The sequence below is a fragment of the Siphateles boraxobius genome, unplaced genomic scaffold, assembly GCF_051911475.1.
Source record: "Siphateles boraxobius isolate OS27281-9 unplaced genomic scaffold, OSU_SipBor_1 55, whole genome shotgun sequence".
In the NCBI taxonomy this organism is placed as follows: domain Eukaryota; kingdom Metazoa; phylum Chordata; class Actinopteri; order Cypriniformes; family Leuciscidae; genus Siphateles; species Siphateles boraxobius.
Window position 1 is genome coordinate 5,762,717 of NW_027509181.1, and position 18,904 is coordinate 5,781,620.

The 18,904-nt window shown below is 41.8% G+C and overlaps 1 protein-coding gene across 2 annotated transcripts in view; it reads left to right on the plus strand.

Annotated features, from left to right (window-relative positions):
* Positions 1-18,904, plus strand: part of htra1b (HtrA serine peptidase 1b) — a 63,749-nt gene that overhangs the window by 7,879 nt on the left and 36,966 nt on the right. For both annotated transcript variants that reach the window (XR_013195584.1, XM_077205929.1), the window contains exon 2: positions 12,257-12,359. Coding sequence is in view for 1 of the 2 variants with exons in the window: in XM_077205929.1 (XP_077062044.1) it covers positions 12,257-12,359 (103 nt within the window). In the remaining variant the exon portion in view is untranslated. The remainder of the gene's footprint in view (positions 1-12,256; positions 12,360-18,904) is intronic.

Below are 18,904 nucleotides of genomic sequence, written 5' to 3' on the forward strand. Positions count from 1 at the left end.
TATTGCAAACGGGGAAGGCTATGCTAAACATGTAACATGAAGTGCAGGTGACAATAACAGGACCAGACATTACTCACCGTGTTTGTTGACTGATTCTTACTCACCTGGGCTTTTTATGAACTCAGAGGCGCGGGCGCACGAGAGAAAAATAAATAAATAACTGAGCGCACGGGTGGCTCGTTAACAGGCTAGGGTGTTACTAGCGTGTTGTGCTAACAATAACGGAAGCTAGCGATGTCAGGTTAATCTGAGATGTTGTCTAAGCTGTATTTAGTAGTATAAACAACTAGAAATGGTAGTAAATGATGGTTCAAAACAGAAAGAAATACAAAGCTAATACGAGGCTTAGACAGAGCTTACAGCCTCGAAGCAAACAAAACACAGCAGGCAGCTAGGCAGACAGGAGCAATCGATCAGGATCAGGTAAGTGGTAAATATACAGTAAGTGCAATGCAGGGATTCCCCAACTTTTTTGTCAGCTGAACCTCTTTAACCTAATATATTTACTTAAGGTACCCCCTGAGATTGTAAGTTAATAAATCAGGCCAATAATAAAGTTAAGTCAATAATGGGGTGTTACGAGATCTCGTGCCATGTGATCCTGCGATATTAATATCCACATGTTCTTGTTCAAGAAATTAGAGTGGCCTTGACATTGAAAATAAACGTTTTATTCCCCCGCCCCATGCATTACATTCCTCATATTTCATCTAAAGCTCTTCACTGATACTATTGTGCACTATGGTAGAAAAGTACACAAACTTTTTTGGATAAGGATAACATGGATAAGGAACAATAAAATCTATATACAAAGGGCATTTGAAAAGTAGCCTGATAAATAAATGATAATGGCATGGTAAAAATGTTTTTTAAAAAAACTTTATATAACAACAACTTATATAACCAACTTCTGGCACATAAAAGTGCCCATAGATGAAGAAACACCCTTAAATGATGTCAACTACCCTGTGATGAGAGGACTAGGGGTCTTGCCCAAACACTTACATTGTTGTACGCCCAAATGATCCATGAAGGACATATGTGTGATATCATGTTTTTGAAATTCCCCGAACTGAAAAAAATAGTGCATTTGGCTTTAATTGCTGACAGACATCAAATTTTGAGTTAATGGGTGATTTAATGAGCAAGATTATCAGTGGTGTGGATTTTCACTGACTACATGGAGTTTTTACTGCAAAAAGAGTGTCTGTCTCAAGCATAAGCTGAAGTAGAAGGAAGGGTGTTATGCTGCATAAAGCCAACACACACTCTTTGGTTTGCCCCAAGTGCTGAGTTTGCATCAGAGGAGGAAATGCATACCACAAGCCAATCTCAGATGGTGGCATGCAGAGTATAAGAGCTGCAAGGAAAATCTTATGCCTACAGTGAAGTTCTGGGATCAGGAAAAATACCACTGACATGGAAAAGGGCAGATATGCTTTAGAAATGATGTACCCTCTGGGATCTTTGAAGACTTTGAACTTGTGGTTGCCAGATCTTACATGATTTATATATATATAATCCCTTTACAGTAAATGTAATGCTTCTAAGTATAATACAAGCTAAGTCAGGCATCTCTATTACTATTGCTCATGTTTATGGTTAGTGATCTGAACAATAAGTAAGTTTTAAACTCATCCCGCACGTCTATCATGCAGACATGAATGATACCTCAAACCACTTGTTTGGGAGAGGTGTACCTTTCTAATAAATTTGGAGGGTTTTAGCATAGTGGATGATAAAAGTGGTGAAAAAATATGCATAGACTTACACTGAATTAGCAACTAGTATTCGACGTTGACTTAAAATGTAAATATTAAGTCTTGTTCTAGAAGAATAAGAAACTTGTAAATATATATTATAAATAGATAAAAAATATATATATATATAATTTTTAACAAGAAAATAAAATGATTTACAGTATATTTGAGAGAAATTAGATTAATTGCTCTTATAAAACAATAGGCTGCTTGATGTTACATTAATGCATATATCATGCAAGAGTCTCACTAAACAATATAATTCATTGTCTTGCAAAAATTCCATATCTTGCAAAACATTTCTATTTTCAAGAATACATGTAGGCTGTAGGCCTACATTTGCTCCTAAACACTAACATAACTTATAGCTGCAGAGCTGCAATTTGAAGCAATCTTGTGTACACTATCTAGACAAACATACTTTTTTACATGGCTGAGAGAACAAAAAGTAACATGGTATTTATGTCCCAACTTTAATTATTATAATTTTTTTTACATTTTTGCTTTTTGGCAAGTGCCTCTTTCCATTCATCATGTTCTTCTTTGCCTCATTGCGTTGTTAACGTCAATAAAACTGTATTTTGAAGTGACACTTTCACTTATAACTTTCTATAATTTACAGATTAAAATTTTATTCTACATTGTTAGTGGTTACATTTTTGTATATATAAGATAAAAAATGTGGGGATTTGGGGCTCCTAGCTCGTCCTGTTTGGCCCATTTGCATTGAAAGATGAAAAACTTGTGGCTGCACATGCTACTGTTGGTAAGGAATCATCTCTCTGTTTAAGCCAATAGGAGGCAATCTACTAATAGCCACAAACGACATTACATCACAACGGTCTCTAAGTCTATGTGCAATCCTTTTTAGCTGGCACAGGCAGCGATGATGAAACAATTGAGTTTACGTGAGGCTAATGACATCTGTTTGTTTGCATAGTGCATCTACGACAGTTTCCCCATTCATAAAAAGAACTGGCACAAATTCCACCTGGAACTTCTGAATTCTGAATTTCTACATGATTTATAGCCTGCTAGCTGTAATCCGAAACATGTTCTGTAGTCTGGTTTGCCATCAAAGATCTTTGATAATAGATCTTTGTTTCACAACAAAATAACACAGGATACATTTTTGAGGGTTCTTATGTCATATCAGCACAATATAAACTGTCTGAAACTATTTTGCTTACACTGAAGAAAAAACAATTTTGGTGTAGAATATACGTACAATTTTCACTTAGAAAGTAAAGACTTGTTCACACCAAGAACGATAACTATAAATATAACTATAACTATATTACATAACTATATAACTAACAACACACAATATTTTTCTGTTTATTCTAAGCACGCATACTGCTGTTCTGTCCTCTGCCACTTTAAATAGTCAAGCTTTTAAAGCAGGATGGATTCTGATTGGCTGTCAATGTTCTTATCATTCATCATCTGGAAAACAAATCTTAACTATATTGTTTCTCTGTGCCATTGTCGTTATAGTTGGGGTGTGGACTTTCTTATTCTTTTATATTTAGAATGATTTTTAGAACGATATCATTATTGTTATAATCATTATAGTTGTCGTCCTTGGGTGAACAGGCTTTAACACTGAATTAAACAGGATTTTTTAAGTAATAAAACTAAAATAGTGTATTCTTGTTTAAAGTATTACAATAGTCTTATTGGCAGCTTCGAATAAATCATGTATACAGTGTATTTGCATAACACCCTTTGTCATTTTAATTGTTATAACACAGCTTTTGTGACCATAGTTATGATTAATCAATTATACTCTATCACTGTGCATATTGCTATCATCCAACATAAACATAAACAAAACAAAGTGTTTAACGTTTAATCATTAAACATTCATTTTTGTGCAAGCTATATTTGGAGTTAACAATGAAATGTATGATGTTTGATAAGAGAATTTTGCCACTGGCAGGCACTATTATGGCACAATTCTTTCATTTTCATGGTACAGTATTTGCAAAAAATTATCGACTCGTATAACTCATCAACCTGAAATTAAAAAAGTGTACTCTTTTTAAGTATACAAGTTTTTTTTTCTTAGTATTATATTATCTGCAAGTACATTTTTTTTAAATATACCTTTAAGATTTGAAATACACATTCAATACAATTAATTGCATTGCATTTCACAAGGGTTATGTATTATGTGCCCTTCATGTAGAGTCAGAAATATCATAATTACGATTTTCAAGAATAAATGACCAATAACATACTCGGTTATATAATTTAACCTCGGTTCTCTCTAGAAGAGGGAACAAGTATTGTGTAAGTTGCTTACGCTACGGGTAAAGTAATCTTTTCTCGAGATATGAAGCCAAAAATTATCCTTAATTTTGTATTTATTGTCAACGCAGTGCAGCAGCTAGAAGACCTAGAGCAGGCTGTCTAGCATGCTCATTGGCTGCCCTGCGGCTACTGCAGCAGTCTACCACTGAGCCTGGTGTGACGTCGCGCCCTCTACGCATCACAGCCCGCCAGAATGGGTGTGGCTTAGCGTATAAAAGAGAGGCTCGGAGGCTGCTTCCCTGGTTTTCACCGACTGAAGTGGACAAGAGGCCCGCCGCCGCACAAATGTCATGAATGGAAATCCCGCTGGACCAAGCCCACGACGAGGCCACACCCCTAGTGGAATGAGCCCTGATGCCCAAAGGGCATTGCAGACCTTTAGACACATAAGCATTCGCTATAGCGTCCACCATCCATCTGGACAGACTCTGTTTTGAGGCGGCGAGACCCTTGGTGCACCCACCAAACGAAACAAAGAGCTGCTCCGAGCTCCTGAAAGGGGCGGAGCGCATAATGTAAGCCCTCAGCGCCCTGGCAGGGCAGAGAAGATTAACATCGCTCTCACTATCGGATGCTGGCAGAGCCGATAGAGAAATGAGCTGCGCTCTGAAGTGAGTGCCAATCACCTTAGGGACATCGCCATGTCTTGGTTTGAGGATGAATTTAGAGTCATTTGGTCCAAACTCAAGACACGCAGTGCTAATGGTTAGCGCGTGTAAATCCCCCACACGTTTGACTGATGACAGTTTTGTCAGAAAAACGGTTTTAAGCGAGAGGTACTTTAGGTCCACGGAATCTAGCGGTTCAAAGGGGTATGCTTTCAGGGCCTCTAGGACCAAAGAAAGATACCATATAGGAAGCGACGGGGGTCACGGGGGATTCATCCTCCTGGCTCCCCTAAGGAAGTGGATGACCAGCTCGTTCCTTCCTATTGACTGGCCGTGCGTCGACTCAGCGAACGCTGCAATGGCTGCCACATAAACTTTAAGCGTGGAGGGGGACCTGCCCCTGTCCAACAGCTCTTGAAGGAAGCTAAGCAACCACAATAACCCACATGTTCGTGGGTCCAGATTTCTGTTGGCCTACCATTTGGAGAACACCGACCATTTAGACGTGTAGAGCCATCTCGTAGAGGGAGCTCTGGACTGCGTAATCGTGTTCATAACCCCTTCTGGCAAGACAACGGGTATCTGTTGATTAACCATACGTGCAGAGACCAGCGCTCTGGATGGGGATGCCAGATTGAGCCGCGGGCTTGAGAGAGGAGATCTCTCCTCACCGGAATCGGCCAAGGGGCTGTGCGTGACATGATTACCTGTGGCAACAGTGAGACCGGAGGGAAAGCATAAAGTGGGCGGCTGGGCCAGATTTGGGCCAGCGCGTCCTCGTTCTTTGAAAAGAACATCGGGCAGTGAGCGTTGTCTTTTGACGCAAACAGGTCGACTTCCATTTTGCCGAAAAGGCGCCATAGCAATTGTACTGTCTGGGGGTGCAGGAACCATTCCCCTGGGGGAACGTTGTCCCTGGACAGTTTGTCTGGGCCGTCGTTCAGGTGGTCTGGCACATGTGCAGCTCTCAGCGAGCGCAGTAAGTGCTGATACCTTACGAGGAGGCGTTCCGTCAGATCGCAGAGATTCCTGGATCTGACACCGCCCTGACAGTTCACGTATGATACCACAGACATGTTGTCCGAGCGGACTAGAACGTGGTGGTCTCGTATGAACAGGAGAAAGTGTGGCCAGAGGTGTCTCTCTGTGACGGTGAGCGAAGCCATGCATCTTCCAATCGCCTGAGCCCTGGATTTCGTAGCACGAAGGGAAAGATCCGTTGCGCTTCTCAAATCCGTGATGGCGGTTGGGTCCCTGCCTTTCTCGTCCCATTCACGGAGGAGATCGGCCTGAAGGATCTGAAGCACAGCCATAGAGTGCAGGGCGGGCGAAGTCTGTCCGGCGGCTTAAAACGCGAGGCCGACGAGAGCAGACGTGGTCCTGCAGGCTTTAGACGGGTGGGCAGACTTTAAGCGCCATCCCGCGGAGGGCGGACAAATGTGCGCTGCTACCGCCTCCTCCACTGGGGGAATAGCATTGTACCCCTTCTCGGCGGCGATGTCCACTTGGGAGAGCGCCGAGGAGACATGAGAGTGGAGCCTCGCGGAGAATGGTGCATTCCACGATTTAGAAGGCTCCGTGTGGAGCTCCGGCAGAAAAGGTGCGGGCCTGGATGCGGGCGCTTGAGGGCGACGATGTAGGAAATAGCCGCCCAGTCTGTTAGGAGCGAGCTCTTTCGGCGGTGAGCACTCAAGACCGAGCTGGTCGACGGCCATGGAGAGGAGGTGTATGAGTTCCGCTTCCACGCTAGCACGCGTACGGCCGGATTCCTGGACAGAGGAGGAGGCGGAGTGGTGAGAACCCGACCAATCCTCACTGTCCGAGGCCAGGATAGAGCAGCTGTCACCTGCGGCGTCGCCTTCCGCCTCGTCCCCTGAAGCAGCGGCAGTGAGGCAGCTGCGCGTCCAGGAGGGGGGGCAGAGAAGGCGAGGGAGAGGCTGGAGGGAGAGGCTCCGGCGAGCGCTTAAACACCACATCCGTCTCCGGCGGTCTTTGGGAAACGGCGCTTCTTCTTGCGCGGTTTCACAGAGGGCAGAGACAGCTTCCACGTTGAAAACTTTGAGTCGAGCCCACAGGGTTGACATCGGAAGTTCCTCACAATGGACGCAATGGAGTGTGAGGGCTGCGTGGTCCGGGCCCAGGCAGAGAGCGCAGATCACATCGCGGTCTCCGGCGCTGAGCGAGGCTCGGCACGAGCCACAGGAAGTGCGAGACATTTTAAGAAAAACGTCTCGTGCTCTTTTAGACAGAAGTGCGAACACGCACAGTAGAGTAAAGGATACTGCCGCCGGATAGCGTAGCAGGCACAGATGGCTGAAGGCGGCGAAGTCGGCCGTCTTCTTCAGTCGCTGTCCTCTGCTTGCAAGTCGCTGGTTTCGACGGCGGCGGCTTCTCTCAGGATCCAGCGATGCGAAGAGCTTCGCTGAAGAGATGAAAATCAGGGAAGCAGCCTCCGAGCCTCTCTTTTATACGCTAAGCCACACCCATTATGGCGGGCTGTGACTCAATGGGCGTGACGTCACGCCAGGCTCAGTGGTAGGCTGCTGCAGTAGCCGCTGGGCAGCCAATTAGCACGCTAGACAGCCTGCTCTAGGTCTGCTAACTGCTGCACTGCATTGACAATAAGTACAAAATTAAGGATAATTTTTGGCTTCATATCTCGAGAAAAGATGACTGTACCCCTACTGTAAGCAACTTATGCAATACGAGAGAACCTCCCATAAGAGAACTCCGAATTCTAGATAATACATGAGTTGCAATGTTGGAATGGGCCTGTGGATTTAAAACATAGAACACTGATCCAATATAGATAATATAATTGGTAACACTTTATTTCGATAGTCCACTTAAGACATTCTACTAACTGTAAGTAACTTTGCAGCTACATGTCAATTAACTCTCATTAGAATATATTTGCTTAATATTCTACTGACTATAAGTAAATTGGCAACTACAAGTCAACTTATTCTCCTAACCCGAACCCTAACCTAACAGTCTACTCACAGTCTACTAATACTCTAATTAGAGTTAGTTGACATTGAAAAGTTACTTATTGTTAGTAGAATGTCTAAAGTGGACTATCTAAATAAAGTGTAACCGTATAATTTAATATTTCTAAAATATTTATATATGAGATCAGTGAGTGGAAAGCAAATCTGTAGTGAATGATGTTAAGTTAACATTTGAAACCTCCTCAGCCATCAGAGATAAATGCCTCTTGATCTCCCAATGTTCTTTGTCCTTGAGGAAAACTTCTCATCTTGCATAAGAATCCATATTTTCCAGACACAGAGCCGCTGAATTTCTGAAATGGAAATGACTGTGGGGATGTCTGAAGAGACTACTCTCTCAGTACACTATTGATTTCATTGAAAACATCTAGATGTATATGTGCTTCTAGATTTTCGTATAATTTCAAAATGACAAATAATTTAGCATAAAATTACACATAGCTTTAGTGTGAAGAAATGGAATCTGTTGCATGTATAAAGAGTAAAATTACTAGCCAAAACAAAAATAACAGAAATAAACCATATTGTCATATCACAGATTAGATATAAATTTATTTAACATACAATTCTTCATTTTTATAACTATTCTTAACACACTTAAAAAAGTGGACTGTAATAATGTAAAATTAAATGTTTAAAATTAAATTTTAAGCGCTTTACATATGGAAGGGGGAATCTCCTCAACCACCAATGTGCAGCATCCTCCATTTGCAATGCAATGCAAATTTTATCGAATATATGCTCATTACTTGGGCTTCTAGTATTATTGAGCATACTGTACTAAGCAACATGCTGTGGTAATGAAAGCATTGTTTTAGCCTTAGGGCTGTCATTCAACACTAACAACATCGTAGCTTGATGATCCCATGAATGTGTGGAATCATGGGAGTCGTCCTTTTCACATCCACAACCATTGGAATTCAGTACGATGGGAGCAGAATTCATGTTCATGAATGAGGAAGCACGCTGTACTTCATTGCTTAGCTGCACCTTGCATATGACTCAGAGCTACAGGGTGTATGCTTCCCTGACCGGACTACACTAGTTTTAAAGGGTTAGTTCACCCAAAAATGAAAATTAAGTCATTAATTACTCACCCCCATGCTGTACCAACCCCGTAAGACCTTCGTTCATCTTCGGAACACAAATGAAGATATTTTTGATTAAATCTGAGAGGTGGATCACGGCTACATAGGCTGCCAGAGGGAATGAAACTTGACGGCCCAGAAAGTCATTAGTGGCTCAACTATAAGTTTATCAAGCGACGAGAATACTTTTTTTCCGAAAAAAAACCCATAAATAACGACTTTATTCGACTATTCCTTTTCTTCCTTGTGGGCCTGAGACGAGAGTTCAAGAGATTTCCACGACGCATGCACGAGAACTGAGAAGAGGACGTTCTTCTTCTAATGCTTCTTGTTCAGTTCTCGCGCATGCGTCGTGGAAATCTCTTGAACTCTCGTCTCAGGCCCACAAGGAAGAAAAGGAATAGTCGAATAAAGTCGTTATTTATGTTTGTTTTTTTTCGGAAAAAAAGTATTCTCGTCGCTTGATAAACTTATAGTTGAGCCACTGTAGGCACATGGAATATTTAAACATGTTCTTTAATGACTTTCTGGGCCGTCAAGTTTCATTCCCTCTGGCAGCCTATGTAGCAGTGATCCACCTCTCAGATTTAATCAAAAATATCTTCATTTGTGTTCCGAAGATGAACGAAGGTCTTACGGGTTGGTACAGCATGGGGGTCAGTAATTAATGACTTAATTTTCATTTTTGGGTGAACTAACCCTTTAATACTAGTCCCATGGTTATATAACATGCTTGTTGTATCAGATTTTGTTGCCACTAGTCTGAGCTATTGCTGTAGGGTGTTGCATCCCCTGCAAAACTACACTAGTTTTAGCAATAGTTCTGCGATTATACAACATGCTTGATGTATCAGATTGCTGCTGCTAGGTGTGTTAGCTTCCCCCAATAGATCCCATACACTGTTAAATTGGCTAAAGCAACACGCTTGTTGCAATGTGTCCTCGCTTGCTCCAGCTAGGGTGATGCTTCCCCCATTAGATTGGATCTACATTGCCATTTGCCACTAACCTATGCATATGCCATTAACATTACCCTAAGGGGGGTTATTGCTGCTCTCCCTGCTCTTATCCATGCTAGGCTGCATGGATGCGCATTGCGCAGGGAGTTCTTGCCCAAAACAGAACCATACCGCCAATCCTAACTGTATGCTATCGTCAATTTGACGATAGTGGTCCTGACAGAAATACAGTGAACATAAACAGCATCACAAGGCAAATTGTTTTCACATTCTAAGATACATTGTTTTACTCAACCAGGTGCTCACTAGGTTTTTAGGAACAGAGCGAATTATGAATTTGTGTGAAATTAGTTAAAATAACATAATGCCTAACATTGATGGGGTTTTTTATAAAATGTTATGAAAACTGCAACATTTTCTTTTCAGTTTGTTAAAGTATCACTTGCAAAGAGCAAATGTCATGTGGCCATTTCCTGACCTTTCCCAGTGTCCCTGAAGCATATAGAATCATTACTCGAACTTTTCACATAAAACATGACTCGTATGTGGGTTGCATAAATGTGTTACATTTTGTGCCAGCTATGATATAACAAATGAATTTTTTTCTCGTTTTAAACATGCTAACCCCTCTACAGACGTGGAGCCATATTATGAGGGAGGAAAAACAATTCCATTATCAAGATTCCAGAGTCATGATGGGATGTGCTGGAGGGAATGGCAATCAATTATTTTTTAGAAGCGTGTTTCTACTACAGTAAAATATAATTCCTATTTACAACCAATTTTCAACTTAGAAGACTAGGGTTTTCTCAGGGGTTGCCAAGTGTCATTAAGATAAGACTTGAGCTAGCATCTGATATAATTCATAATAGCTGACAAGACAGTAGATATGTGATTTGTTAATTCCACACTAATCTTGTAGGCGGTGTTTGGTTTGGCAAGCGTGCAATGTCGTTTTACCCATCTGTGTTGCATTATAGTTTTACTCTCTTTTATAACCCAAATAGTCAAGCATCTCCCAGAAAAAAAATGGTCATAAACATTTTGGTGTTTTGGGTCAAGGAGCTATTTATCACTGGGGATTTCAAACAGTGATAAATAGAACTGTACACAGACCCTCAGGGAAGAAATAAATTGCACGCTACCTAACATGGGCAAGGGGGCAGTGCAGATGTGCGTGCCTGCAGATGTTGTGAAAGGAGGGTTATACAAGGTAAAAGATAGTGTTACATGTGCAAAGTTATAAAAGGGTTTGACTCACTCCCAAGTTTTATAAGCACTTTCTGACTTCCTGTGAATTTAAGGATGCATCATTGCCTAGACAAGTCAACCTCTGTTTCCCATAAAATCACAATCATCTTATTCATTTTTGCTTTTTTATAAGCAGTATTAGGTCTGCTGGTGTTTTATGGAATAATTCTAGTTGAATAGCTCTCTCTGGTTCCTGTTTTAGAAATTATGGCATTCTGTATGTGGTCAAATTTAACTGTTGTCTCCTGGCAACACATTCATACATAGCTGTACTAGTTTCATGTTTTTCGCAGCACACTAATCTCTCTTTCCTCTTATATAATGAAATAATTTCAATTCAAATCAATATTTCGCTTCCATTTATTTCATTATTTTGTAAGTAAAACATATCACGGTAAAAACATCATGTTAAATTTAAAGTGAAAAGATGGTAACTGTGGTTGCCAGAAATGCACTGCAAAATGCACCAGAAACTCGTGTTTCTGGTAAGATGAGATGCATGTATGTTTTACAACGCAAAACTGTATATTTCATCAAGTGAAAAATGTTAAAATACCTATCTACTTGAATTACTAAAATTAACTTTTTACCGTTCGCTGTCGCACTGAAACGAAAAGTAAAAAGTAAAATTAATATATTTTTATTCTGGTGTCACCATTGTCCTATGCATTTGGTTACTAGCACCAAGTCCAAGCCTATTCATTTCCAATGAATTTCCATTCATTTCATTTCAATTTGTAATGTCAAATGTAACATTTTAATTAACATTTATTTTTTGTTAACCTTTTACCATATGTCTTGGAGTATCGAAATAATATCGTATCGTGAGTTCAATATCAGGATATGTATCCGATCATGACATGAGGGAATCATTACACCCCTACAAATTGGCCAAAAAATTTAAGGTTGTGGTGTTGGTAGGCTGACATCATAGCTCTACAGTGGGGTAGAAACTGGTGGTGCAACTAGTGCGACCACAACGGGCCCCACGCTTAAAGATACGGCGAACAGACAGAGGAAGGCCTGCTTCCCCTAACTCACACAGGGCCCTGCCCCAGGGACGGCCATTGAGCTCCATGCACTGAGGACCTTGGTGTACAACCTCCTGACACCACTGGCGCAATCCATATTCAAGTCCTGTAATAAATAATGATTAGAATTAGAACTATCTTTAATTCTGTTTAAAAATAATTGGGTTGAATTTAACACAGTCTATTTGCTGTACCATATAATCTGACTCTTTGTTTACCATGTGTTCTCCAGGCCAAGAGGACAATCCAGATAGTCTCCGGCACAGATATAACTTCATAGCTGATGTGGTGGAGAAGATCGCTCCAGCTGTGGTTCACATTGAGCTGTTCCGCAAGTATGTATATTGAATCACACACTCCATCAATCAATGAGCTCATGTCTCCAAGAAATTTTTTGGGTGTGTTCACGAATGGTCGAGAAAAAAAATGTAAATGATACTATTATTCCTGGTTTGCTTATCGTTCACACTGTCATTTTAAACACTGAATCGAAAGATAAAAAACAAACAAACAAAACAGATTTTATGACGAATATTTTGTGACAGAACTTACTGAAAATCCAACACAATACTGTGTGCTGGGCTAAATGCGCTTGTTGTATGTGCGTATATATGATGGTATTTTACCAGCTGAGAACTTGCAAAGAGATTGTAAAAATGTGTAAAGGAGTCAAAACAGCACCAGGAAATCCTCCATTGCACACAAACGAAGATCTGCTGCAAGGAGAAGGCATTTCCAATGCCAGTACTGAACTGTAATGGGCAACATAACTCCTATGTCAAGAAAAAACAGGTATGCTTGAGCATTCTATCATTTTTGGATCGGATCTTGTGACATCACGTCACATCACGTCCTGTTTTGCTTTGTTTAGATGTCTTTGGTCTGTGTTGCATTTTTCAGTCAAACCACACCAGAGTTCATTTAGAAGCCACTTATTTGGTGCCCAAAGGGTTTTGGATGGCAGTGTTCACACTTATTCAAATGAACCGCACTAGCAGAGCAATTGTACCAGAGTTTGTTGTAAACTAACCAAACCTGGCAAGTTTGAACACACTCTTTAACACAACACTCTGTGACGGATCGACTGCCTCTCCCTGATAATCAGCGCCACCCAGTCCCTTAATTCGCTGTGCTTCGCCAGGTTCCCGACTGTAGTGGGTGTGATTGGAGAAGAGGGGCGCCGAAGAGGAGAATTGGCTGCGTGTGATGAAGCACACCTGTCGAGAAAGAAGCCTCATCACCGTCGCTGTTAAATGCACCGACAGAGTTATGAATCACCGGACCTGCGGTCCGAGCAGAGAAGCATGCATGATGCCACTGACTGGCTAGGATGCCGGGCCGCTATTCTTCTCAAGTTGTCATTGATAAAGAGGATAAACCACAATGCCAAAGCCGCCTGGAGAGAGAGAAGCGCGCCCCCCTTACCTGGACCCATCCCATATCTTCACTACCCGTCCTTCACAATTCCCTGACACAACGAGGACACAAGATACCCTTTTATTTTAACAGATTATTTCCCTGTTTTGGATATTTTATGTTTAATTAATTTAATAATTACAACAGTAAAGCACACACAACAGCCGATTGATTGCTATCAAGAGAGGGAGAGGACGCTGGCGCTGTCTGTTCGCCGCTTCTCCATTTCTGATTTTAATTTAGCGTATTTTAAGAAAGTGTTTTTTTTATAGGTCTTTTTTATGCCCCTTGCAAGTTTCCTACCTCTCTGTACCGCAACAATCTTTTTGACTGGGTGCTTTAGCAACGTACCTACTGCCGCTCTTTGGTGTAAACACTCTGTGCGAACACCACCAGCGTCCAGCATGATGCTGAAATATTCCATTTCTCAACTGCTGAGTCTTAACTGCAACACTGCTCCACCTTGCATCACAGCCATAAGACAGCTTGGACTTTTGCGCCGACCCCGGTACTGCCACAGAAGTGCTCGGAAAGACTTTGTTTATCTCCTGCATGGTGCATCGACGATCCCCTCCATCTGGTCTTCAGCTACGCGTGTCGCACTACAACGGCGTCATCAGATCACTGCCGCGCTTGGAGTATGTAGGAACCCTTCACCGCTCCTGAGAACCTCTAGCGGTGGGATATATATAAAACATGGAGTGGACCACAGGTTACTGCGGAGCTTACAGAGATGTTCACCATCAGCTCTGTCTCCTGCCACCATGGAATTATTCAATACACAATCCCTTACCAATAAATCCCTGCTTATCCATGACCACATTCTGGATAGAGGATTAGACTTCATGTGCCTAGTGGAAACTTGGCACAAAATAGGCGACCACTCAGTACTAAATGAAGCTTGCCCTCAGGGTTATGTCTATATGGAAAAATCACGCAGCTCTGGACGTGGGGGTGGTTTGGCCGTAATCTATCGGGACGAACTGAAACTCTCTCCCTTGCCACTGCCTGATCTTACCTCAATGGAATGTTTAGCCTTCAAATGTAAACCTCCATACTCCATGACAGTGCTTCTCATATACCGTCCCCCCAAACCACACTCCTCATTTCTCCCTGAAATACATGATCTACTTACATCACTTTGTTCTATGTCAACCAGGATTGTTATTCTTGGTGATTTTAATATCCATATTGACAAACCCTCCTGTCATCTTGCAACAGAGTTCCTGAGTCTGATCGATTGTCTTGGTCTCCACCAACATGTGAAGGCTCCTACGCACACCAAGGGTCACACCTTAGATCTTGTCATTACTGACGCGGCCCCCATAAACAACCTGGAGGTGAAAGATCTGGGCGTGTCTGATCACAAGTTGGTCTCTATGGCCCTTACATTCTCACTGCCCATCATTAGACCAAAACGCCAAATATCTTTCAGGAACTGGAAGCAAATAAACCCAAATTCTTTCACCGCAGACCTTCAGTCCAATATAAACTGCCCAGTCTCTACAACAGTGGACGGACTAGTGGATCACTACAATACATCATTGAGCAGTGTTTTTGACCGCCATGCCCCTGTCAGGACACGGGAAGTCAACTTCGAATGCTCTGCACCCTGGTTCACGCAGGAACTGCGGCAAATGAAAACTGATGGCCGTATCCTGGAACAACGCTGTAAACAGACTGGTCTAACTGTTCACAATCTTGCATTCCGTGACCATCAAAAGGCTTATCTTAAGTCCTTGAAGGGTGCACGCGCAAAATTTTATTCCAACCTCATCAATAAGAACACTGGAAATTCTAAACAGCTTTTTTCTACAGTAAACAATCTCCTGAAGCCGAAATCATCTATATCCACTGAAGCCACAGTGGAGCGATGCAACAGCTTCATGGACTTTTTTAGATCTAAAGTCAATAACATACGCACTTCTATATCTACATCTGGCTCTCCATCACTGTCTCCATCGTCCTCCAACCCCCTGTCCGGTGGATTGACGATCCTTCCGTACTTTGCCGAGGTTCAGCAGAGCCATGTTGAGGAAATCATCAATAAAATGAAGCCGTCCGCCTGCATCCTGGATCCCATCCCGACTGTTTGGCTCAAGTCGCTCATTTCCAGTGTCAGCCCAATCATCACTGAGTTTATTAATCTCTCACTAAAAACAGCCGTTGTCCCTCCTGCCCTTAAAGCTGCTGTCATTTGTCCGAAACTTAAGAAACCAACTCTAGACCCAGAGGTCCTGGGAAACTACAGACCAATCTCCAACCTCACCTTTCTGTCAAAGGTTCTAGAGAAGGAAGTTGCCATTCAGCTTCATAACCATCTAGAACACAATAACTTATATGAGGTTTTTCAATCAGGCTTTCATTCGGCCCACAGCACCGAAACAGCTCTGCTAAGGGTGACAAATGACCTTCTCATGGCAGCTGATTCAGGATCACCATCATTGCTCATTCTACTCGACCTAACAGCGGCATTCGACACGGTCGACCATACCATCCTTCGGGACCGCCTTCACAATACAGTTGGACTATCGGGAACAGCACTGCAGTGGTTTCAGTCCTACCTCTCTGGTAGGACTGAACGAGTCATTTTAGGAGAATATGAGTCCAGGCTGCTCCCTGTTACGTGTGGTGTTCCGCAGGGGTCGGTTCTCGGCCCTATCCTATTTATTCTATACCTGCTTCCCCTCGGTTCTGTCATCAGCAGACATGGACTATCTTTCCACTGTTATGCGGATGATTTGCAACTTTATATTAAAACTGCTCCAAGCTCCTCCGCAATCTTGTCGCGACTCAACACATGTCTACTGGAGATAAAGGAATGGTTGGCTAGCAACTTCCTCCAGCTAAATTGCGGTAAAACTGAGGCACTACTTGTTGGAACCCCACAACAGATCCACTCCTCTCCCGTATCTCAATTCATCCTGGACGACCAAGTCATCACTTTCTCCTCCTCAGTTACAAACCTAGGGGTTAGGTTTGACCCGCAGCTGACCTTCAATGAACACATTCAATATATCTGCAAAACCTCCTTCAACCATCTTCGAAATATCTCCAAACTACGTCCTCTTTTAACTCTTTCGGATTCAGAGAAACTTTTTCATGCTTTTATTTCCACCAGGTTGGATTATTGTAACGGACTCTTCATTGGGATTTCTGCCAGAAACATGCAGAAGCTACAATACATCCAAAATAGCGCTGCCAGAGTCCTCATGAGAGTCCGAAAATATGATCACATAACTCCCATCCTACATTCACTCCACTGGCTCCCTGTTTCATCACGGATTGATTTCAAAATTCTGCTATTCACACACAAATGTATCACTGGTCATGCACCACCTTATCTACAAGAACTCATCACCTTGAAATCCTCCTCCCGCACTCTCAGATCATCAGGTCACCTACTTCTTCAGGTCCCGACCACAAGACTTCGCACTATGGGGGACCGAGCTTTCTGCTCAGCTGCACCTCGGCTTTGGAACCACCTTCCGAGTGATCTGAGAGAAGTACAGAGCCTGGACACCTTCAAGGCAGAACTGAAGACTTTTTTATTTAGAAAGGCTTTTATGTGCTGATTTTATTGTTCTTAATATTCTGTAGCTATTGTATTGTTGCTCTTTTGTAGCACTTTGAGATTCTTTGGCATGAAAAGTGCGTTATAAATAAAATCTATTATTATTATTATTATTATAAATGCCTCTCCGAGGCCTGACACAACTCCCACTTTGTCTGCCGTTTGCTTCTCCCGCCACAACTCTTAAAAATAAAGGTTATTTATTGCCATCTATGGCTCCATGAAAATCCTTTAACATCCATGGAAACTGTAAAGTGGAAAAAGATTCTTTAGCTTATTCAAAGGTTCTTCTTCCTTAGAATCTTTTTCTTTTTGTAACTGTTTCTTTGAAAGGTTCTTTTGGGAAAACAAAAGTGGTTCTTGGAACCTTTATTTTTAATACTGAACATGAACAATTTTAATTTTGTGGATCTTCTTAAACTTTCTCTGCCTTTATGAGTCAACACTGAGAAAATATTGATACTTCCTCTTTATTTTTGTCTTTTGATAGGCCTCTATCATCAATATCAGATGACTTCTTCCAAGTGTGATTACATCCATATTGGTCCCGAAACAACATTCTTATCAACCAGTTATTTCTCTCTTATTTTTGGAGTAGGTTGACCTAAGATTGATAGACAAGAATGTTGTTCCAGGAATATGTTACTCGTGGCTAAATCATGTTGTGCGAGTTGAAGTGTCAAGCCCTTCGTAAAAATGTTTTTATGGCATGTTCCATAAAGTTTTATCCTCAATATAAAGAATAGCATTGTTCCCTTTCGTGGGCACAATCGGTGCCTGATGTGTTTGGGCTTAGATCATGCTCAGGCAGCATTTGAGGATGAGTCATTTTCTCATTGCGGGAACATGACCATCGCAGTGTTGCGGTCAAGACTCAATTCAATTCAATTCAATTCAATTCAAATTTATTTGTATAGCGCTTTTCACAATACACATTGTCTCAAAGCAGCTTTACAGAAATTGCATTTCGGAAATGTACATAGAAAAATACAGTTAGTTAATCAAGTATTAATTTATGGCATAACATATCGCCGGCTTTGAGTCGTCTCTTCACAGGCGTCGAGTCGTCTCTTCACAGGCGTTGGGGCATCTGAAGTCTCCGTGAGAGGCTGGATACAAACTGGAGCTGACGAACGCTATTTACCTCGGGACTAGCGTCCCGAGATAACAGCAGAAAGGCAGATGGGAAATAATTAGCATAGCTGATGTTCATAATGTTAATGCATTCGAACCGATTCAGCAGTATCAAAGGTTAAGCATTAAGTGAATGCTTGGTTAAAGAGATGCGTCTTTAATCTAGTTTTAAACTGGGACAGCGAGTCTGAGGCTCGTACAATATCAGGAAGGCTATTCCAGAGTTTAGGAGCTAAATGCGAGAACGCCCTCCCTCCTTTAGTGGACTTAGATATCCTAGGAATGACCAGAAGCCTCGAATTTAGTGATCTTAAAGAGCGCGATGGATTGTATGGCGATAGAAGGTCTGTTAAATACACAGGAGCTAAACCATTTAGGGCTTTATAGGTCAGTAGGAATACTTTGTAATTGATACGTAACTTAATAGGTAACCAGTGTAGAGATGATAAAATAGGTGTTATATGATCATATTTTCTTGATCTAGTAAGAACTCTAGCAGCTGCATTTTGCACTAACTGTAGCTTGTTAATTGAGGATGTAGGACAGCCAGCTAATAAAGCATTACAGTAATCTAGTCTCGAGGTCATGAAAGCATGAACTAACTTTTCTGCATCAGAAACAGATAGCATGTTGCGTAGCTTAGCAATGTTTCTAAGGTGGAAAAAGGCTGTTCTTGTAATATATGAAATATGATTTTCGAAAGTCAAGTTGCGGTCTAGTATAACACCCAGGTCTTTTACTGTAGTGGATAAAGTA